The 26,333-nt window shown below is 28.9% G+C and overlaps 1 protein-coding gene across 2 annotated transcripts in view; it reads right to left on the bottom strand.

The window, feature by feature from the left end:
• Positions 1-26,333, bottom strand: part of LOC143228628 (uncharacterized) — a 142,564-nt gene that overhangs the window by 102,039 nt on the left and 14,192 nt on the right. The window contains exon 1 of one of the 2 annotated variants that reach the window (XM_076459856.1): positions 12,132-12,477. The exons of the other annotated variant lie outside the window; for it this stretch is intronic. Within the exon in view, the coding sequence (XP_076315971.1) occupies positions 12,132-12,251 (120 nt within the window). The 5' untranslated portion in view covers positions 12,252-12,477. Of the gene's footprint in view, positions 1-12,131; positions 12,478-26,333 lie in introns of those variants that run through there. 2 annotated transcript variants of the gene reach the window in all.

Here is a 26,333-nt window from a genome sequence, read left to right as displayed (position 1 = left end):
TTACTGTTTAAACGTAAGTAAACATTGAGCTATGAGGTTTCTTACTGTTTAAACGTAAGTAAACATTGAGCTATGAAGTTTCTTACTGTTTAAACGTAAGTAAACAATTAGCTATAAGGTACGAATGATCATTTTTTTCTATTGTACGCTGAAGCTTGATGTTTATGTTTATCTTTTATTTTATTTTTACAACATGTTTCTGTTTTGTCACATAATATTGTACACATATAATTACAATTTCTAATTAATAACTAACCTACAAATCAGGGAAAACATTAATGCGAATTTTACTTTTGTTCTGAAACATTTAATTGCTGGTTCATGTTGCCACTAAAATATCAAACCAGAAATTTTATAAACTTCTACCTCAGTATAAATGGTTGTTTTGGTAAACTTCTACCTCAGTATAAATGGTTGTATTGGTAAACTTCTACCTCAGTATAAATGGTTGTTTTGGTAAACTTCTACCTCAGTATAAATGGTTGTTTTGGTAAACTTCTACCTCAGTATAAATGGTTGTTTTGGTAAACTTCTACCTCAGTATAAATGGTTGTTTTAGTAAACTTCTACCTCAATATAAATGGTTGTATTGGTAAACTTCTACCTCGGTTTTAATGGTTGTATTGGTAAACTTCTACCTCGGTTTTAATGGTTGTATTGGTAAACTTCTACCTCGGTTTTAATGGTTGTATTGGTAAACTTCTATCTCAGTATAAATGGTTGTATTGGTAAACTTCTACCTCAATATAAATGGTTGTTTTGGTAAACTTCTACCTCAGTATAAATGGTTGTATTGGTAAACTTCTACCTCAGTATAAATGGTTGTTTTAGTAAACTTCTACCTCGGTATAAATGGTTGTATTGGTAAACTTCTACCTCGGTTTTAATGGTTGTATTGGTAAACTTCTACCTCGGTATAAATGGTTGTTTTGGTAAACTTCTACCTCGGTATAAATGGTTGTTTTGGTAAACTTCTACCTCAATATAAATGGTTGTTTTGGTAAACTTCTACCTCGGTATAAATGGTTGTTTTGGTAAACTTCTACCTCAATATAAATGGTTGTTTTGGTAAACTTCTACCTCAGTATAAATGGTTGTTTTGGTAAACTTCTACCTCAGTATAAATGGTTGTTTTGGTAAACTTCTACCTCAGTATAAATGGTTGTTTTGGTAAACTTCTACCTCAGTATAAATGGTTGTTTTGGTAAACTTCTACCTCAGTATAAATGGTTGTTTTGGTAAACTTCTACCTCAATATAAATGGTTGTTTTGGTAAACTTCTACCTCGGTATAAATGGTTGTATTGGTAAACTTCTACCTCGGTATAAATGGTTGTTTTGGTAAACTTCTACCTCAGTATAAATGGTTGTATTGGTAAACTTCTACCTCAGTATAAATGGTTGTTTTGGTAAACTTCTACCTCAGTATAAATGGTTGTTTTGGTAAACTTCTACCTCAGTATAAATGGTTGTATTGGTAAACTTCTACCTCAGTATAAATGGTTGTTTTAGTAAACTTCTACCTCAGTATAAATGGTTGTATTGGTAAACTTCTACCTCAGTATAAATGGTTGTTTTGGTAAACTTCTACCTCAGTATAAATGGTTGTATTGGTAAACTTCTACCTCAGTATAAATGGTTGTTTTAGTAAACTTCTACCTCAGTATAAATGGTTGTATTGGTAAACTTCTACCTCAGTATAAATGGTTGTTTTGGTAAACTTCTACCTCAGTATAAATGGTTGTATTGGTAAACTTCTACCTCAGTATAAATGGTTGTTTTAGTAAACTTCTACCTCAGTATAAATGGTTGTATTGGTAAACTTCTACCTCGGTTTTAATGGTTGTATTGGTAAACTTCTACCTCGGTTTTAATGGTTGTATTGGTAAACTTCTACCTCAGTTTTAATGGTTGTATTGGTAAACTTCTACCTCGGTTTTAATGGTTGTATTGGTAAACTTCTACCTCAGTATAAATGGTTGTATTGGTAAACTTCTACCTCAGTATAAATGGTTGTATTGGTAAACTTCTACCTCAGTATAAATGGTTGTTTTGGTAAACTTCTACCTCAGTATAAATGGTTGTTTTGGTAAACTTCTACCTCAGTATAAATGGTTGTATTGGTAAACTTCTACCTCAGTATAAATGGTTGTTTTGGTAAACTTCTAACTCGGTATAAATGGTTGTTTTGGTAAACTTCTACCTCGGTATAAATGGTTGTTTTGGTAAACTTCTACCTCGGTATAAATAGTTGTTTTGGTAAACTTCTACCTCGGTATAAATGGTTGTTTTGGTAAACTTCTACCTCAGTATAAATGGTTGTTTTGGTAAACTTCTACCTCAGTATAAATGGTTGTTTTGGTAAACTTCTACCTCGGTATAAATGGTTGTTTTGGTAAACTTCTACCTCAGTATAAATGGTTGTATTGGTAAACTTCTACCTCGGTATAAATGGTTGTTTTGGTAAACTTCTACCTCAGTATAAATGGTTGTTTTGGTAAACTTCTACCTCAGTATAAATGGTTGTTTTGGTAAACTTCTACCTCAGTATAAATGGTTGTTTTGGTAAACTTCTACCTCGGTATAAATAGTTGTTTTGGTAAACTTCTACCTCAGTATAAATGGTTGTATTGGTAAACTTCTACCTCAGTTTTAATGGTTGTTTTGGTAAACTTCTACCTCAGTATAAATGGTTGTATTGGTAAACTTCTACCTCAGTATAAATGGTTGTTTTGGTAAACTTCTACCTCAGTATAAATGGTTGTTTTGGTAAACTTCTACCTCAGTATAAATGGTTGTTTTGGTAAACTTCTACCTCAGTATAAATGGTTGTATTGGTAAACTTCTACCTCAGTATAAATGGTTGTTTTAGTAAACTTCTACCTCAGTATAAATAGTTGTTTTGGTAAACTTCTACCTCAGTATAAATGGTTGTATTGGTAAACTTCTACCTCGGTATAAATGGTTGTTTTGGTAAACTTCTACCTCAGTATAAATGGTTGTTTTGGTAAACTTCTACCTCGGTATAAATGGTTGTTTTGGTAAACTTCTACCTCAGTATAAATGGTTGTTTTGGTAAACTTCTACCTCAGTATAAATGGTTGTTTTGGTAAACTTCTACCTCAGTATAAATGGTTGTTTTGGTAAACTTCTACCTCAGTTTTAATGGTTGTATTGGTAAACTTCTACCTCGGTATAAATGGTTGTTTTGGTAAACTTCTACCTCAGTATAAATGGTTGTTTTGGTAAACTTCTACCTCAATATAAATGGTTGTATTGGTAAACTTCTACCTCGGTATAAATGGTTGTTTTGGTAAACTTCAACCTCAGTATAAATGGTTGTTTTGGTAAACTTCTACCTCGGTATAAATGGTTGTTTTGGTAAACTTCTACCTCAGTTTTAATGGTTGTATTGGTAAACTTCTACCTCGGTATAAATGGTTGTTTTGGTAAACTTCTACCTCAATATAAATGGTTGTTTTGGTAAACTTCTACCTCAGTATAAATGGTTGTATTGGTAAACTTCTACCTCGGTATAAATGGTTGTTTTGGTAAACTTCTACCTCAGTATAAATGGTTGTTTTGGTAAACTTCTATTTCAGTTTTAATGGTTGTATTGGTAAACTTCTACCTCGGTATAAATGGTTGTTTTGGTAAACTTCTACCTCGGTATAAATGGTTGTTTTGGTAAACTTCTACCTCAATATAAATGGTTGTTTTGGTAAACTTCTACCTCAGTATAAATGGTTGTTTTGGTAAACTTCTACCTCAGTATAAATGGTTGTTTTAGTAAACTTCTACCTCAGTATAAATGGTTGTATTGGTAAACTTCTACCTCGGTTTTAATGGTTGTATTGGTAAACTTCTACCTCAGGTATAAATGGTTGTTTTGGTAAACTTCTACCTCAGTATAAATGGTTGTTTTGGTAAACTTCTACCTCAATATAAATGGTTGTTTTGGTAAACTTCTACCTCGGTATAAATGGTTGTTTTGGTAAACTTCTACCTCAATATAAATGGTTGTTTTGGTAAACTTCTACCTCAGTATAAATGGTTGTTTTGGTAAACTTCTACCTCAGTATAAATGGTTGTTTTGGTAAACTTCTACCTCAGTATAAATGGTTGTTTTGGTAAACTTCTACCTCAGTATAAATGGTTGTTTTGGTAAACTTCTACCTCAGTATAAATGGTTGTTTTGGTAAACTTCTACCTCAATATAAATGGTTGTTTTGGTAAACTTCTACCTCGGTATAAATGGTTGTATTGGTAAACTTCTACCTCAGTATAAATGGTTGTTTTGGTAAACTTCTACCTCAGTATAAATGGTTGTATTGGTAAACTTCTACCTCAGTATAAATGGTTGTTTTGGTAAACTTCTACCTCAGTATAAATGGTTGTTTTGGTAAACTTCTACCTCAGTATAAATGGTTGTATTGGTAAACTTCTACCTCAGTATAAATGGTTGTTTTAGTAAACTTCTACCTCAGTATAAATGGTTGTATTGGTAAACTTCTACCTCAGTATAAATGGTTGTTTTGGTAAACTTCTACCTCAGTATAAATGGTTGTATTGGTAAACTTCTACCTCAGTATAAATGGTTGTTTTGGTAAACTTCTACCTCAGTATAAATGGTTGTATTGGTAAACTTCTACCTCAGTATAAATGGTTGTTTTGGTAAACTTCTACCTCAGTATAAATGGTTGTATTGGTAAACTTCTACCTCAGTATAAATGGTTGTTTTAGTAAACTTCTACCTCAGTATAAATGGTTGTATTGGTAAACTTCTACCTCAGTTTTAATGGTTGTATTGGTAAACTTCTACCTCGGTTTTAATGGTTGTATTGGTAAACTTCTACCTCAGTTTTAATGGTTGTATTGGTAAACTTCTACCTCGGTTTTAATGGTTGTATTGGTAAACTTCTACCTCAGTATAAATGGTTGTATTGGTAAACTTCTACCTCAGTATAAATGGTTGTTTTGGTAAACTTCTACCTCAGTATAAATGGTTGTTTTGGTAAACTTCTACCTCAGTATAAATGGTTGTTTTGGTAAACTTCTACCTCAGTATAAATGGTTGTTTTGGTAAACTTCTACCTCAGTATAAATGGTTGTTTTGGTAAACTTCTACCTCACCTCGTATAAATGGTTGTTTTGGTAAACTTCTACCTCAGTATAAATGGTTGTTTTGGTAAACTTCTACCTCAGTATAAATAGTTGTTTTGGTAAACTTCTACCTCGGTATAAATGGTTGTTTTGGTAAACTTCTACCTCAGTATAAATGGTTGTTTTGGTAAACTTCTACCTCGGTATAAATTGTTGTTTTGGTAAACTTCTACCTCAGTATAAATGGTTGTATTGGTAAACTTCTACCTCGGTATAAATGGTTGTTTTGGTAAACTTCTACCTCGGTATAAATGGTTGTTTTGGTAAACTTCTACCTCGGTATAAATGGTTGTTTTGGTAAACTTCTACCTCAGTATAAATGGTTGTATTGGTAAACTTCTACCTCAGTTTTAATGGTTGTTTTGGTAAACTTCTACCTCAGTATAAATGGTTGTATTGGTAAACTTCTACCTCAGTATAAATGGTTGTTTTGGTAAACTTCTACCTCAGTATAAATGGTTGTTTTGGTAAACTTCTACCTCAGTATAAATGGTTGTTTTGGTAAACTTCTACCTCAGTATAAATGGTTGTATTGGTAAACTTCTACCTCGGTATAAATGGTTGTTTTAGTAAACTTCTACCTCAGTATAAATAGTTGTTTTGGTAAACTTCTACCTCAGTATAAATGGTTGTATTGGTAAACTTCTACCTCAGTATAAATGGTTGTTTTGGTAAACTTCTACCTCAGTATAAATGGTTGTTTTGGTAAACTTCTACCTCAGTATAAATGGTTGTTTTGGTAAACTTCTACCTCAGTATAAATGGTTGTATTGGTAAACTTCTACCTCAGTATAAATGGTTGTTTTGGTAAACTTCTACCTCAGTTTTAATGGTTGTATTGGTAAACTTCTACCTCAGTATAAATGGTTGTTTTGGTAAACTTCTACCTCAGTATAAATGGTTGTATTGGTAAACTTCTACCTCGGTATAAATGGTTGTTTTGGTAAACTTCTACCTCAGTATAAATGGTTGTTTTGGTAAACTTCTACCTCAGTATAAATGGTTGTTTTGGTAAACTTCTACCTCAGTTTTAATGGTTGTATTGGTAAACTTCTACCTCGGTATAAATGGTTGTTTTGGTAAACTTCTACCTCGGTATAAATGGTTGTTTTGGTAAACTTCTACCTCAATATAAATGGTTGTATTGGTAAACTTCTACCTCGGTATAAATGGTTGTTTTGGTAAACTTCAACCTCAGTATAAATGGTTGTTTTGGTAAACTTCTACCTCGGTATAAATGGTTGTTTTGGTAAACTTCTACCTCAGTTTTAATGGTTGTATTGGTAAACTTCTACCTCGGTATAAATGGTTGTTTTGGTAAACTTCTACCTCAATATAAATAGTTGTTTTGGTAAACTTCTACCTCAGTATAAATGGTTGTATTGGTAAACTTCTACCTCAGTATAAATGGTTGTTTTGGTAAACTTCTACCTCAGTATAAATGGTTGTTTTGGTAAACTTCTATTTCAGTTTTAATGGTTGTATTGGTAAACTTCTACCTCGGTATAAATGGTTGTTTTGGTAAACTTCTACCTCGGTATAAATGGTTGTTTTGGTAAACTTCTACCTCAATATAAATGGTTGTTTTGGTAAACTTCTACCTCAGTATAAATGGTTGTTTTGGTAAACTTCTACCTCAGTATAAATGGTTGTTTTAGTAAACTTCTACCTCAGTATAAATAGTTGTTTTGGTAAACTTTTACCTCAGTATAAATGGTTGTTTTGGTAAACTTCTACCTCAGTATAAATGGTTGTTTTAGTAAACTTCTACCTCAGTATAAATGGTTGTATTGGTAAACTTCTACCTCAGTATAAATGGTTGTTTTGGTAAACTTCTACCTCAGTATAAATGGTTGTATTGGTAAACTTCTACCTCAGTATAAATGGTTGTTTTGGTAAACTTCTACCTCAGTATAAATGGTTGTATTGGTAAACTTCTACCTCAGTATAAATGGTTGTTTTGGTAAACTTCTACCTCAGTATAAATGGTTGTATTGGTAAACTTCTACCTCAGTATAAATGGTTGTTTTAGTAAACTTCTACCTCAGTATAAATGGTTGTATTGGTAAACTTCTACCTCGGTTTTAATGGTTGTATTGGTAAACTTCTACCTCGGTTTTAATGGTTGTATTGGTAAACTTCTACCTCAGTTTTAATGGTTGTATTGGTAAACTTCTACCTCGGTTTTAATGGTTGTATTGGTAAACTTCTACCTCAGTATAAATGGTTGTATTGGTAAACTTCTACCTCAGTATAAATGGTTGTTTTGGTAAACTTCTACCTCAGTATAAATGGTTGTTTTGGTAAACTTCTACCTCAGTATAAATGGTTGTATTGGTAAACTTCTACCTCAGTATAAATAGTTGTTTTCGTAAACTTCTAACTCGGTATAAATGGTTGTTTTGGTAAACTTCTACCTCGGTATAAATGGTTGTTTTGGTAAACTTCTACCTCGGTATAAATAGTTGTTTTGGTAAACTTCTACCTCGGTATAAATAGTTGTTTTGGTAAACTTCTACCTCGGTATAAATGGTTGTTTTGGTAAACTTCTACCTCGGTATAAATGGTTGTTTTGGTAAACTTCTACCTCGGTATAAATTGTTGTTTTGGTAAACTTCTACCTCAGTATAAATGGTTGTATTGGTAAACTTCTACCTCGGTATAAATGGTTGTTTTGGTAAACTTCTACCTCGGTATAAATGGTTGTTTTGGTAAACTTCTACCTCGGTATAAATAGTTGTTTTGGTAAACTTCTACCTCGGTATAAATGGTTGTATTGGTAAACTTCTACCTCAGTTTTAATGGTTGTTTTGGTAAACTTCTACCTCAGTATAAATGGTTGTATTGGTAAACTTCTACCTCAGTATAAATGGTTGTTTTGGTAAACTTCTACCTCAGTATAAATGGTTGTTTTGGTAAACTTCTACCTCAGTATAAATGGTTGTATTGGTAAACTTCTACCTCGGTATAAATGGTTGTTTTAGTAAACTTCTACCTCAGTATAAATAGTTGTTTTGGTAAACTTCTACCTCAGTATAAATGGTTGTATTGGTAAACTTCTACCTCGGTATAAATGGTTGTTTTGGTAAACTTCTACCTCAGTATAAATGGTTGTTTTGGTAAACTTCTACCTCAGTATAAATGGTTGTTTTGGTAAACTTCTACCTCAGTATAAATGGTTGTTTTGGTAAACTTCTACCTCAGTATAAATGGTTGTATTGGTAAACTTCTACCTCGGTATAAATGGTTGTTTTGGTAAATTTCTACCTCAGTTTTAATGGTTGTATTGGTAAACTTCTACCTCGGTATAAATGGTTGTTTTGGTAAACTTCTACCTCAGTATAAATGGTTGTATTGGTAAACTTCTACCTCGGTATAAATGGTTGTTTTGGTAAACTTCTACCTCAGTATAAATGGTTGTTTTGGTAAACTTCTACCTCGGTATAAATGGTTGTTTTGGTAAACTTCTACCTCAGTTTTAATGGTTGTATTGGTAAACTTCTACCTCGGTATAAATGGTTGTTTTGGTAAACTTCTACCTCGGTATAAATGGTTGTTTTGGTAAACTTCTACCTCAATATAAATGGTTGTATTGGTAAACTTCTACCTCGGTATAAATGGTTGTTTTGGTAAACTTCAACCTCAGTATAAATGGTTGTTTTGGTAAACTTCTACCTCGGTATAAATGGTTGTTTTGGTAAACTTCTACCTCAGTTTTAATGGTTGTATTGGTAAACTTCTACCTCGGTATAAATGGTTGTTTTGGTAAACTTCTACCTCAATATAAATAGTTGTTTTGGTAAACTTCTACCTCAGTATAAATGGTTGTATTGGTAAACTTCTACCTCGGTATAAATGGTTGTTTTGGTAAACTTCTACCTCAGTATAAATGGTTGTTTTGGTAAACTTCTACCTCAGTTTTAATGGTTGTATTGGTAAACTTCTACCTCGGTATAAATGGTTGTTTTGGTAAACTTCTACCTCGGTATAAATGGTTGTTTTGGTAAACTTCTACCTCAATATAAATGGTTGTTTTGGTAAACTTCTACCTCAGTATAAATGGTTGTTTTGGTAAACTTCTACCTCAGTATAAATGGTTGTTTTGGTAAACTTCTACCTCAGTATAAATGGTTGTATTGGTAAACTTCTACCTCAGTATAAATGGTTGTTTTAGTAAACTTCTACCTCAGTATAAATAGTTGTTTTGGTAAACTTTTACCTCAGTATAAATGGTTGTTTTGGTAAACTTCTACCTCAGTATAAATGGTTGTTTTAGTAAACTTCTACCTCAGTATAAATGGTTGTATTGGTAAACTTTTACCTCAGTATAAATGGTTGTTTTGGTAAACTTCTACCTCAGTATAAATAGTTGTTTTGGTAAACTTCTACCTCAGTATAAATGGTTGTTTTGGTAAACTTTTACCTCAGTATAAATGGTTGTTTTGGTAAACTTTTACCTCAGTATAAATGGTTGTTTTGGTAAACTTCTACCTCAGTATAAATAGTTGTTTTGGTAAACTTCTACCTCAGTATAAATGGTTGTTTTGGTAAACTTCTACCTCAGTATAAATGGTTGTTTTGGTAAACTTCTACCTCAGTATAAATGGTTGTATTGGTAAACTTCTACCTCGGTATAAATGGTTGTATTGGTAAACTTCTACCTCGGTATAAATGGTTGTTTTGGTAAACTTCTACCTCAGTATAAATGGTTGTTTTGGTAAACTTCTACCTCAGTTTTAATGGTTGTATTGGTAAACTTCTACCTCGGTATAAATGGTTGTTTTGGTAAACTTCTACCTCGGTATAAATGGTTGTTTTGGTAAACTTCTACCTCAATATAAATGGTTGTTTTGGTAAACTTCTACCTCAGTATGAATGGTTGTTTTGGTAAACTTCTACCTCAGTATAAATGGTTGTTTTGGTAAACTTCTACCTCAGTATAAATGGTTGTTTTAGTAAACTTCTACCTCAGTATAAATGGTTGTTTTGGTAAACTTCTACCTCAGTTTTAATGGTTGTATTGGTAAACTTCTACCTCGGTATAAATGGTTGTTTTGGTAAACTTCTACCTCGGTATAAATGGTTGTTTTGGTAAACTTCTACCTCAATATAAATGGTTGTTTTGGTAAACTTCTACCTCAGTATGAATGGTTGTTTTAGTAAACTTCTCCCTCAGTATAAATGGTTGTTTTGGTAAACTTCTACCTCAGTATAAATAGTTGTTTTGGTAAACTTCTACCTCAGTATAAATGGTTGTTTTGGTAAACTTCTACCTCAGTATAAATGGTTGTTTTGGTAAACTTCTACCTCAGTATAAATGGTTGTATTGGTAAACTTCTACCTCGGTATAAATGGTTGTATTGGTAAACTTCTACCTCGGTATAAATGGTTGTTTTGGTAAACTTCTACCTCAGTATAAATGGTTGTTTTGGTAAACTTCTACCTCAGTTTTAATGGTTGTATTGGTAAACTTCTACCTCGGTATAAATGGTTGTTTTGGTAAACTTCTACCTCGGTATAAATGGTTGTTTTGGTAAACTTCTACCTCAATATAAATGGTTGTTTTGGTAAACTTCTACCTCAGTATGAATGGTTGTTTTGGTAAACTTCTACCTCAGTATAAATGGTTGTTTTGGTAAACTTCTACCTCAGTATAAATGGTTGTTTTAGTAAACTTCTACCTCAGTATAAATGGTTGTTTTGGTAAACTTCTACCTCAGTTTTAATGGTTGTATTGGTAAACTTCTACCTCGGTATAAATGGTTGTTTTGGTAAACTTCTACCTCGGTATAAATGGTTGTTTTGGTAAACTTCTACCTCAATATAAATGGTTGTTTTGGTAAACTTCTACCTCAGTATGAATGGTTGTTTTAGTAAACTTCTCCCTCAGTATAAATGGTTGTTTTGGTAAACTTCTACCTCAGTATAAATGGTTGTTTTGGTAAACTTCTACCTCAGTATAAATGGTTGTATTGGTAAACTTCTACCTCAGTATAAATATTTGTTTTGGTAAACTTCTACCTCAGTATAAATGGTTGCCACTGTAATGTTTAGATAGATTCTTTCTCATCATAAGTAATTTAAATTCTTATACTTTATATCTAACTTCACGAATGAGTTTCTGAAGTAATAATTTTGTAAAAGGAACGAAAAACTCACGGCCGGGTTTAAACCCCGGGTCTCTCGAGCTGTAACTGTACATGGACAGACAATATTTCATAAAAGTCAAGCTTTGTTATTATATTTAAAATGGAAAAACTAAACGTTCACTTGTCATTTGAATTAATTATGTATTCGCTGTAGTTCCCAAGTTTCCCTTAGGGTATTCTTTCGTATTTCGTCTTTAAGTATGAAGCTGCACAATGGAGTAGCTTCACTAAGCCTACCATAGGGATCGAACCCGAAATTTTAGCATTAAATACCTTAAAACTTTTCTACTGTTGTAGACCTGTGAGGGTTAGAAAACTGTTAACCGTTAAACTTTTTAAGCTAAAAAAAGCAATAAATATTAAAACATGAAGAAACATGTTAACACGCTAAGCCTACACCATGAGAGTAGCTAAGTGTTGGGTTCATCTCAAGAACAAGTCCAAAAATTCATAGGTTCTATGTGTCCAGGTGTTTATATACCGCTTAGACCATGAATATCCACGATTCATGTACAGCGTAGAAAAGACACATTCATGCATCCTGCGCAGCCTAGAAGAGACACATTCCTGTATTCTGTACAGCCTAGAAGAGACAGCCTCAAGGTATTAATGTCATGTTTAGACGTTTATGCTACGACACATTCTGGTCATGTAATTGCTGGTGATTTACTGTTTATACCACCTACAATTAAACAGAGCCACATTTTCCAAACCTGGGAACAGAAATGAACCACCACTGCAGTACCAAAAACACAACTATCGCAGAAATGAGTTGTTTAAATAAATACTTCCAGCGAAACCACAAGTCTGTCCCACCTACCTGTTGGGCTCGCCAGACTTCGCCAAGAGGTTCTATATTTTCCACTTTCGTTGGCAGCGAACAGTCAGGAACAATCTGGTCGTCTTGAGACACGAGCGCAGAGCAGCAGGTCCTATGCATTGCTTGCTCAAGGCCGAGAGGTACACCCGCAAAATGAGGTGGTCAGCGTATGTGTAAGTAGGTCAATCGCTGTCGCAAGGAAAATGAGCGGATGGCGATATTCGATCGTTGTCTCTCAGAAAATTCAATATGTTATTGAGACAGTCCGATAACCTTCCACCGAACGATATTATATCAATGAACTGGTCGCTATCAGCGCTGGGTTACGAAATTATCAATGCGTCTTTCCTCATCTGTCAGAGAAGCCTCTTTCTCAAGAGAACGTTTGTGATTGGACAACGTAATAAATACACCACGTGACTTGATAGTGAATGAGTCCTGCCTGCTAAGAGCGGAGACGTCGTGGGGTTGGGGGTGTTAAAAATGTGGAACTCGTCGCTCTGTCCCCAAGACACAAAATGTCTTTATACTGCAGAACATTTACAGCCTTGGAAAAGCAATCAAACTATCACCATCTTCAGAAATTAATATTTACAGAGACAATTAGGACACATCAGCGATCCTGGTGTTCCAACATAAAACTACAGTACTTACAAACTCTAATCATTTTAATTTCATCTCAAACTAGGATGTTGTTGTGGTTAAAAACAATTAACCAATAATCAGACATCCTGAAATACAATTGTAGCTAAATTCTATCACCATCAAAACATACATATATAGTCAGATAACAAGGATACTTATATAGTCAGATAACAAGGATACTTATATAGTCAGATAACAAGGATACTTATATAGTCAGATAACAAGGATACTTATATAGTCAGATAACAAGGATACTTATATAGTTAGATAACAAGAATACTTATATAGTTAGATAACAAGAATACTTATATAGTTAGATAACAAGAATACATATATAGTCAGATAACAAGGATACTTATATAGTTAGATAACAAGAATACTTATATGGTCAGACAACAAGAATACTTATATAGTTAGATAACAAGAATACTTATATAGTTAGATAACAAGAATACTTATATAGTCAGATAACAAGGATACTTATATAGTCAGATAACAAGGATACTTATATAGTCAGATAACAAGGATACTTATATAGTTAGATAACAAGAATACTTATATAGTTAGATAACAAGAATACTTATATAGTTAGATAACAAGAATACATATATAGTCAGATAACAAGGATACTTATATAGTTAGATAACAAGAATACTTATATGGTCAGATAACAAGAATACTTATATAGTTAGATAACAAGAATACTTATATAGTTAGATAACAAGAATACTTATATAGTTAGATAACAAGAATACTTATATGGTCAGATAACAAGAATACTTATATAGTTAGATAACAAGACTACTTATATAGTTAGATAACAAGAATACTTATATGGTCAGATAACAAGAATACTTATATAGTTAGATAACAAGAATACTTATATAGTTAGATCACAAGGATACTTATATAGTCAGATAACAAGGATACTTATATAGTTAGATCACAAAGATACATATATAGTCAGATAACAAGAATACTTATGTAGTTAGATAACAAGGATACTTATATCGTTAGATCACAAGGATGCTTATATAGTTAGATCACAAGGATAATTATATAGTTAGATAACAAGGATACTTATATAGTTAGATAACAAGGATACTTATATTGTTAGATAACAAGAATACTTATATAGTTAGATAACAAGGATACTTATATAGTTAGATAACAAGCACACTTACATAGATAGATAACAAGGATACTTATATGGTCAGATAACAAGAATATTTATATGGTCAGATAACAAGAATACTTATATAGTTAGATAACAAGGATACTTATATAGTTAGATAACAAGCACACTTACATAGATAGATAACAAGGATACTTATATGGTCAGATAACAAGAATATTTATATAGTTAGATAACAAGGATACTTATATAGTTAGATCACAAGGATACCTATGTAATTAAATAACAACGATACTTATATAGTTGGATAACAAGCACACTTACATAGATAGATAACAAGGATACTGATAATAATTAGATAATTAAGATACTTATATAGTCAGATAACAAGGATACTTATATAGTTGGATAACAAGGATACTTATATAATTGGATAACAAGGACACTTACATAGTCAGATAACAAGGATATTTATATAGTTAGATAACAAGAATACTTACATAGTTAGATAACAAGGATACTGATAATAGTTAGACAACAAGGATATTTAAATAATTAGAAAACAAGGATACTTATATAGTCAGATAACAAGGATACCTATGTAGTTAAATAACAACGATACTTATATAGTTGGATAACAAGCACACTTACATAGATAGATAACAAGGATACTTATATAGTTAGAAAATTAAGATACTTATATAGTCAGATAACAAGGATACCTATGTAGTTAAATAACAACGATACTTATATAGTTGGATAACAAGCACACTTACATAGATAGATAACAAGGATACTTATATAGTTAGAAAATTAAGATACTTATATAGTCAGATAACAAGAATACTTATATAGTTAGATAACAAGGATACTTATATCGTTAGATAACAAGGATACTTATATAGTTAGATAACAAGGATACTTATATAGTCAGATAACAAGGATACTTATATAGTTAGATAACAAGGATACTTATATAGTTAGATAACAAGAATACTTACATAGATAGATAACAAGGATACTGATAATAATTAGATAATTAAGATACTTATATAGTCAGATAACAAGGATACTTATATAGTTGGATAACAAGGATACTTATATAATTGGATAACAAGGACACTTACATACTCAGATTACAAGGATATTTATATAGTTAGATAACAAGAATACTTACATAGATAGATAACAAAGATACTGATAATAATTAAATAATTAAGATACTTATATAGTCAGATAACAAGGATACTTATATAGTTGGATAACAAGGATACTTATATACTTGGATAACAAGGACACTTACATAGTCAGATAACAAGGATATTTATATAGTTAGATAACAAGAATACTTATATAGATAGATAACAAGGATACTGATAATAGATAGACAACAAGGATATTTAAATAATTAGAAAACAAGGATACTTATATAGTCAGATAACAAGGATACCTATGTAGTTAAATAACAACGATACTTATATAGTTGGATAACAAGAATACTTATATAGTTAGATAACAAGGATACTTATATCGTTAGATAACAAGGATACTTATATAGTTAGATAACAAGGATACTTATATCGTTAGATAACAAGGATACTTATATAGTTAGATAACAAGGATACTTATATAGTCAGATAACAAGGATACTTATATAGTTAGATAACAAGGATACTTATATAGTTAGATAACAAGAATACTTATATGGTCAGATAACAAGAATACTTATATACTTAGATAACAAGAATACTTATATGGTCAGATAACAAGAATACTTATATGGTTAGATAACAAGAATACTTATATGGTCAGATAACAAGAATACTTATATAGTTAGATAACAAGAATACTTATATAGTTAGATAACAAGAATACTTATATGGTCAGATAACAAGAATACTTATATAGTTAGATAACAAGGATACTTATATAGTTAGATAACAAGAATACTTATATAGTTAGATAACAAGGATACTTATATAGTCAGATAACAAGGATACTTATATAGTTGGATAACAAGGATATTTAAATAATTAGAAAACAAGGATACTTATATAGTCAGATAACAAGGATACCTATATAGTTAAATAACAACGATACTTATATAGTTGGATAACAAGCACACTTACATAGATAGATAACAAGGATACTTATATAGTTAGAAAATTAAGATACTTATATAGTCAGATAACAAGAATACTTATATAGTTAGATAACAATAATACTTATATCGTTAGATAACAAGAATACTTATATAGTCAGATAACAAAGATACTTATATATTTAGATAACAAGAATACTTATATGGTCAGATAACAAGAATACTTATATAGTTAGATAACAAGGATACTTATATAGTTAGATAACAAGAATACTTATATAGTTAGATAACAAGGATACTTATATGGTCAGATAACAAGAATATTTATATAGTTAGATAACAAGGATACTTATATAGTTAGATCACAAGGATGCTTATATAGTTAGATCACAAGGATACTTATATAGTTAGATAACAAGCACACTTACATAGATAGATAACAAAGATACTTATACACTTGGATAACAAGGACACTTACATAGTCAGATAACAAGGATATTTATATAGTTAGATAACAAGAATACTTATATAGATACATAACAAGGATACTGATAATAGTTAGACAACAAGGATATTTAAATAATTAGAAAACAAGGATACTTATATAGTCAGATAACAAGGATACCTATATAGTTAAATAACAACGATACTTATATAGTTGGATAAGAAGCACACTTACATAGATAAATAACAAGGATACTTATATAGTTAGAAAATTAAGATACTTATATAGTCAGATAACAAGAATACTTATATAGTTGGATAACAAAGATACTTATATAGTTAGATAACAAGAATACTTATATGGTCAGATAACAAGAATACTTATATAGTTAGATAACAAGGATACTTATATAGTTAGATAACAAGAATACTTATATATATAGTTAGATAACAAGGATACTTATATAGTCAGATAACAAGAATATTTATATAGTTAGATAACAAGGATACTTATATAGTTAGATCACAAGGATACTTATATAGTTAGATAACAAGAATACTTATATAGATAGATAACAAGGATACTGATAATAGTTAGACAACAAGGATATTTAAATAATTAGAAAACAAGGATACTTATATAGTCAGATAACAAGGATACCTATGTAGTTAAATAACAACGATACTTATATAGTTGGATAACAAGCACACTTACATAGATAGATAACAAGGATACTTATATAGTTAGAAAATTAAGATACTTATATAGTTAGATAACAAGAATACTTATATAGTTAGATAACAAGAATACTTATATGGTCAGATAACAAGAATACTTATATAGTTAGATAACAAGGATACTTATATAGTTAGATAACAAGAATACTTATATAGTTAGAAAACAAGGATACTTATATACTCAGATAACAAGGATACCTATGTAGTTAAATAACAACGATACTTATATAGTTGGATAACAAGAATACTTATATAGTTAGATAACAAGGATACTTATATCGTTAGATAACAAGGATACTTATATAGTTAGATAACAAGGATACTTATATCGTTAGATAACAAGGATACTTATATAGTTAGATAACAAGGATACTTATATAGTCAGATAACAAGGATACTTATATAGTTAGATAACAAGGATACTTATATAGTTAGATAACAAGAATACTTATATGGTCAGATAACAAGAATACTTATATACTTAGATAACAAGAATACTTATATGGTCAGATAACAAGAATACTTATATGGTTAGATAACAAGAATACTTATATGGTCAGATAACAAGAATACTTATATAGTTAGATAACAAGAATACTTATATAGTTAGATAACAAGAATACTTATATGGTCAGATAACAAGAATACTTATATAGTTAGATAACAAGGATACTTATATAGTTAGATAACAAGAATACTTATATAGTTAGATAACAAGGATACTTATATAGTCAGATAACAAGGATACTTATATAGTTGGATAACAAGGATATTTAAATAATTAGAAAACAAGGATACTTATATAGTCAGATAACAAGGATACCTATATAGTTAAATAACAACGATACTTATATAGTTGGATAACAAGCACACTTACATAGATAGATAACAAGGATACTTATATAGTTAGAAAATTAAGATACTTATATAGTCAGATAACAAGAATACTTATATAGTTAGATAACAATAATACTTATATCGTTAGATAACAAGAATACTTATATAGTCAGATAACAAAGATACTTATATATTTAGATAACAAGAATACTTATATGGTCAGATATCAAGAATACTTATATAGTTAGATAACAAGGATACTTATATAGTTAGATAACAAGAATACTTATATAGTTAGATAACAAGGATACTTATATGGTCAGATAACAAGAATATTTATATAGTTAGATAACAAGGATACTTATATAGTTAGATCACAGGGATGCTTATATAGTTAGATCACAAGGATACTTATATAGTTAGATAACAAGCACACTTACATAGATAGATAACAAAGATACTTATACACTTGGATAACAAGGACACTTACATAGTCAGATAACAAGGATATTTATATAGTTAGATAACAAGAATACTTATATAGATACATAACAAGGATACTGATAATAGTTAAACAACAAGGATATTTAAATAATTAGAAAACAAGGATACTTATATAGTCAGATAACAAGGATACCTATATAGTTAAATAGCAACGATACTTATATAGTTGGATAACAAGCACACTTACATAGATAAATAACAAGGATACTTATATAGTTAGAAAATTAAGATACTTATATAGTCAGATAACAAGAATACGTATATAGTTGGATAACAAAGATACTTATATAGTTAGATAACAAGAATACTTATATGGTCAGATAACAAGAATACTTATATAGTTAGATAACAAGGATACTTATATAGTTAGATAACAAGAATACTTATATAGTTAGATAACAAGGATACTTATATAGTCAGATAACAAGAATATTTATATAGTTAGATAACAAGGATACTTATATAGTTAGATCACAAGGATACTTATATAGTTAGATAACAAGAATACTTATATAGATAGATAACAAGGATACTGATAATAGTTAGACAACAAGGATATTTAAATAATTAGAAAACAAGGATACTTATATAGTCAGATAACAAGGATACCTATGTAGTTAAATAACAACGATACTTATATAGTTGGATAACAAGCACACTTACATAGATAGATAACAAGGATACTTATATAGTTAGAAAATTAAGATACTTATATAGTTAGATAACAAGAATACTTATATAGTTAGATAACAAGAATACTTATATGGTCAGATAACAAGAATACTTATATAGTTAGATAACAAGGATACTTATATAGTTAGATAACAAGAATACTTATATAGTTAGATAACAAGGATACTTATATAGTCAGATAACAAGGATACTTATATAGTTGGATAACAAGGATATTTAAATAATTAGAAAACAAGGATACTTATATAGTCAGATAACAAGGATACCTATATAGTTAAATAACAACGATACTTATATAGTTGGATAACAAGCACACTTACATAGATAAATAACAAGGATACTTATATAGTTAGAAAATTAAGATACTTATATAGTCAGATAACAAGAATACTTATATAGTTAGATAACAAGAATACTTATATGGTCAGATAACAAGAATATTTATATAGTTAGATAACAAGGATACTTATATAGTTAGATCACAAGGATGCTTATATAGTTAGATCACAAGGATACTTATATAGTTAGATAACAAGCACACTTACATAGATAGATAACAAAGATACTGATAATAATTAGATAATTAAGATACTTATATAGTCAGATAACAAGGATACTTATATAGTTGGATAACAAGGATACTTATACACTTGGATAACAAGGACACTTACATAGTCAGATAACAAGGGTATTTATATAGTTAGATAACAAGAATACTTATATAGATACATAACAAGGATACTGATAATAGTTAGACAACAAGGATATTTAAATAATTAGAAAACAAGGATACTTATATAGTCAGATAACAAGGATACCTATATAGTTAAATAACAACGATACTTATATAGTTGGATAACAAGCACACTTACATAGATAAATAACAAGGATACTTATATAGTTAGAAAATTAAGATACTTATATAGTCAGATAACAAGAATACTTATATAGTTGGATAACAAAGATACTTATATAGTTAGATAACAAGAATACTTATATGGTCAGATAACAAGAATACTTATATAGTTAGATAACAAGGATACTTATATAGTTAGATAACAAGAATACTTATATAGTTAGATAACAAGGATACTTATATAGTCAGATAACAAGAATATTTATATAGTTAGATAACAAGGATACTTATATAGTTAGATCACAAGGATGCTTATATAGTTAGATCACAAGGATACTTATATAGTTAGATAACAAGCACACTTACATAGATAGATAACAAGGATACTGATAATAATTAGATAATTAAGATACTTATATAGTCAGATAACAAGGATACTTATATAGTCAGATAACAAGGATACTTATATAGTTGGATAACAAGGATACTTATATAATTGGATAACAAGGACACTTACATACTCAGATTACAAGGATATTTATATGGTTAGATAACAAGAATACTTACATAGATAGATAACAAAGATACTGATAATAATTAGATAATTAAAATACTTATATAGTCAGATAACAAGGATACTTATATAGTTGGATAACAAGGATACTTATATAGTTGGATAACAAGGATACTTATATACTTGGATAACAAGGACACTTACATAGTCAGATAACAAGGATATTTATATAGTTAGATAACAAGAATACTTATATAGATAGATAACAAGGATACTTATATAGTTGGATAACAAGGATATTTAAATAATTAGAAAACAAGGATACTTATATAGTCAGATAACAAGAATACTTATATAGTTAGATAACAATAATACTTATATCGTTAGATAACAAGAATACTTATATAGTCAGATAACAAGCACACTTACATAGATAGATAACAAGGATACTGATAATAATTAGATAATTAAGATACTTATATAGTCAGATAACAAGGATACTTATATAGTTGGATAACAAGGATACTTATATAATTGGATAACAAGGACACTTACATAGTCAGATAACAAGGATATTTATATAGTTAGATAACAAGAATACTTATATAGATAGATAACAAGGATACTGATAATAGTTAGACAACAAGGATATTTAAATATTTAGAAAACAAGGATACTTATATAGTCAGATAACAAGGATACCTATGTAGTTAAATAACAACGATACTTATATAGTTGGATAACAAGCACACTTACATAGATAGATAACAAGGATACTTATATAGTTAGAAAATTAAGATACTTATATAGTCAGATAACAAGAATACTTATATAGTTAGATAACAAGGATACTTATATCGTTAGATAACAAGGATACTTATATAGTTAGATAACAAGGATACTTATATAGTCAGATAACAAGGATACTTATATAGTTAGATAACAAGGATACTTATATAGTTAGATAACAAGAATACTTATATGGTCAGATAACAAGAATACTTATATACTTAGATAACAAGAATACTTATATGGTCAGATAACAAGAATACTTATATGGTTAGATAACAAGAATACTTATATGGTCAGATAACAAGAATACTTATATAGTCAGATAACAAGAATACTTATATAGTTAGATAACAAGGATACTTATATAGTTAGATAACAAGAATACTTATATAGTTAGATAACAAGGATACTTATATGGTCAGATAACAAGAATATTTATATAGTTAGATAACAAGGATACTTATATAGTTAGATCACAAGGATGCTTATATAGTTAGATCACAAGGATACTTATATAGTTAGATAACAAGCACACTTACATAGATAGATAACAAAGATACTGATAATAATTAGATAATTAAGATACTTATATAGTCAGATAACAAGGATACTTATATAGTTGGATAACAAGGATACTTATACACTTGGATAACAAGGACACTTACATAGTCAGATAACAAGGATATTTATATAGTTAGATAACAAGAATACTTATATAGATACATAACAAGGATACTGATAATAGTTAGACAACAAGGATATTTAAATAATTAGAAAACAAGGATACTTATATAGTCAGATAACAAGGATACCTATATAGTTAAATAACAACGATACTTATATAGTTGGATAACAAGCACACTTACATAGATAAATAACAAGGATACTTATATAGTTAGAAAATTAAGATACTTATATAGTCAGATAACAAGAATACTTATATAGTTGGATAACAAAGATACTTATATAGTTAGATAACAAGAATACTTATATGGTCAGATAACAAGAATACTTATATAGTTAGATAACAAGGATACTTATATAGTTAGATAACAAGAATACTTATATAGTTAGATAACAAGGATACTTATATAGTCAGATAACAAGAATATTTATATAGTTAGATAACAAGGATACTTATATAGTTAGATCACAAGGATGCTTATATAGTTAGATCACAAGGATACTTATATAGTTAGATAACAAGCACACTTACATAGATAGATAACAAGGATACTGATAATAATTAGATAATTAAGATACTTATATAGTCAGATAACAAGGATACTTATATAGTCAGATAACAAGGATACTTATATAGTTGGATAACAAGGATACTTATATAATTGGATAACAAGGACACTTACATACTCAGATTACAAGGATATTTATATAGTTAGATAACAAGAATACTTACATAGATAGATAACAAAGATACTGATAATAATTAGATAATTAAAATACTTATATAGTCAGATAACAAGGATACTTATATAGTTGGATAACAAGGATACTTATATACTTGGATAACAAGGACACTTACATAGTCAGATAACAAGGATATTTATATAGTTAGATAACAAGAATACTTATATAGATAGATAACAAGGATACTTATATAGTTGGATAACAAGGATATTTAAATAATTAGAAAACAAGGATACTTATATAGTCAGATAACAAGAATACTTATATAGTTAGATAACAATAATACTTATATCGTTAGATAACAAGAATACTTATATAGTCAGATAACAAGCACACTTACATAGATAGATAACAAGGATACTGATAATAATTAGATAATTAAGATACTTATATAGTCAGATAACAAGGATACTTATATAGTTGGATAACAAGGATACTTATATAATTGGATAACAAGGACACTTACATAGTCAGATAACAAGGATATTTATATAGTTAGATAACAAGAATACTTATATAGATAGATAACAAGGATACTGATAATAGTTAGACAACAAGGATATTTAAATATTTAGAAAACAAGGATACTTATATAGTCAGATAACAAGGATACCTATGTAGTTAAATAACAACGATACTTATATAGTCAGATAACAAGAATACTTATATAGTTAGATAACAAGGATACTTATATCGTTAGATAACAAGGATACTTATATAGTTAGATAACAAGGATACTTATATAGTCAGATAACAAGGATACTTATATAGTTAGATAACAAGGATACTTATATAGTTAGATAACAAGAATACTTATATGGTCAGATAACAAGAATACTTATATACTTAGATAACAAGAATACTTATATGGTCAGATAACAAGAATACTTATATGGTTAGATAACAAGAATACTTATATGGTCAGATAACAAGAATACTTATATAGTTAGATAACAAGAATACTTATATAGTTAGATAACAAGAATACTTATATGGTCAGATAACAAGAATACTTATATAGTTAGATAACAAGGATACTTATATAGTTAGATAACAAGAATACTTATATAGTTAGATAACAAGGATACTTATATAGTCAGATAACAAGGATACTTATATAGTTGGATAACAAGGATATTTAAATAATTAGAAAACAAGGATACTTATATAGTCAGATAACAAGGATACCTATATAGTTAAATAACAACGATACTTATATAGTTGGATAACAAGCACACTCACATAGATAGATAACAAGGATACTTATATAGTTAGAAAATTAAGATACTTATATAGTCAGATAACAAGAATACTTATATAGTTAGATAACAATAATACTTATATCGTTAGATAACAAGAATACTTATATAGTCAGATAACAAAGATACTTATATATTTAGATAACAAGAATACTTATATGGTCAGATAACAAGAATACTTATATAGTTAGATAACAAGGATACTTATATAGTTAGATAACAAGAATACTTATATAGTTAGATAACAAGGATACTTATATGGTCAGATAACAAGAATATTTATATAGTTAGATAACAAGGATACTTATATAGTTAGATCACAAGGATGCTTATATAGTTAGATCACAAGGATACTTATATAGTTAGATAACAAGCACACTTACATAGATAGATAACAAGGATATTTATATAGTTAGATAACAAGAATACTTATATAGATACATAACAAGGATACTGATAATAGTTAGACAACAAGGATATTTAAATAATTAGAAAACAAGGATACTTATATAGTCAGATAACAAGGATACCTATATAGTTAAATAACAACGATACTTATATAGTTGGATAACAAGCACACTTACATAGATAAATAACAAGGATACTTATATAGTTAGAAAATTAAGATACTTATATAGTCAGATAACAAGAATACTTATATAGTTGGATAACAAGGATACTTATATAGTTAGATAACAAGAATACTTATATGGTCAGATAACAAGAATACTTATATAGTTAGATAACAAGGATACTTATATAGTTAGATAACAAGAATACTTATATAGTTAGATAACAAGGATACTTATATAGTCAGATAACAAGAATATTTATATAGTTAGATAACAAGGATACTTATATAGTTAGATCACAAGGATGCTTATATAGTTAGATCACAAGGATACTTATATAGTTAGATAACAAGCACACTTACATAGATAGATAACAAGGATACTTATATAGTTAGAAAATTAAGATACTTATATAGTCAGATAACAAGAATACTTATATAGTTAGATAACAAGGATACTTATTTCGTTAGATAACAAGGATACTTATATAGTTAGATAACAAGGATACTTATATAGTCAGATAACAACGATACTTATATAGTTAGATAACAAGGATACTTATATAGTTAGATAACAAGAATACTGATATGGTCAGATAACAAGAATACTTATATACTTAGATAACAAGAATACTTATATGGTCAGATAACAAGAATACTTATATGGTTAGATAACAAGAATACTTATATGGTCAGATAACAAGAATACTTATATAGTTAGATAACAAGAATACTTATATAGTTAGATAACAAGAATACTTATATGGTCAGATAACAAGAATACTTATATAGTTAGATAACAAGGATACTTATATAGTTAGATAACAAGAATACTTATATAGTTAGATAACAAGGATACTTATATAGTCAGATAACAAGGATACTTATATAGTTGGATAACAAAGATATTTAAATAATTAGAAAACAAGGATACTTATATAGTCAGATAACAAGGATACCTATATAGTTAAATAACAACGATACTTATATAGTTGGATAACAAGCACACTTACATAGATAGATAACAAGGATACTTATATAGTTAGAAAATTAAGATACTTATATAGTCAGATAACAAGAATACTTATATAGTTAGATAACAATAATACTTATATCGTTAGATAACAAGAATACTTATATAGTCAGATAACAAAGATACTTATATATTTAGATAACAAGAATACTTATATGGTCAGATAACAAGAATACTTATATAGTTAGATAACAAGGATACTTATATAGTTAGATAACAAGAATACTTATATAGTTAGATAACAAGGATACTTATATAGTCAGATAACAAGAATATTTATATAGTTAGATAACAAGGATACTTATATAGTTAGATCACAAGGATGCTTATATAGTTAGATCACAAGGATACTTATATAGTTAGATCACAAGGATACTTATATAGTTAGATAACAAGCACACTTACATAGATAGATAACAAGGATACTGATAATAATTAGATAATTAAGATACTTATATAGTCAGATAACAAGGATACTTATATAGTTGGATAACAAGGATACTTATATAATTGGATAACAAGGACACTTACATACTCAGATTACAAGGATATTTATATAGTTAGATAACAAGAATACTTACATAGATAGATAACAAAGATACTGATAATAATTAGATAATTAAGATACTTATATAGTCAGATAACAAGGATA

Source organism: Tachypleus tridentatus, chromosome 10 (assembly GCF_004210375.1).
Source record: "Tachypleus tridentatus isolate NWPU-2018 chromosome 10, ASM421037v1, whole genome shotgun sequence".
In the NCBI taxonomy this organism is placed as follows: domain Eukaryota; kingdom Metazoa; phylum Arthropoda; class Merostomata; order Xiphosura; family Limulidae; genus Tachypleus; species Tachypleus tridentatus.
This window is presented reverse-complemented; position numbering and strand designations above follow the sequence as displayed.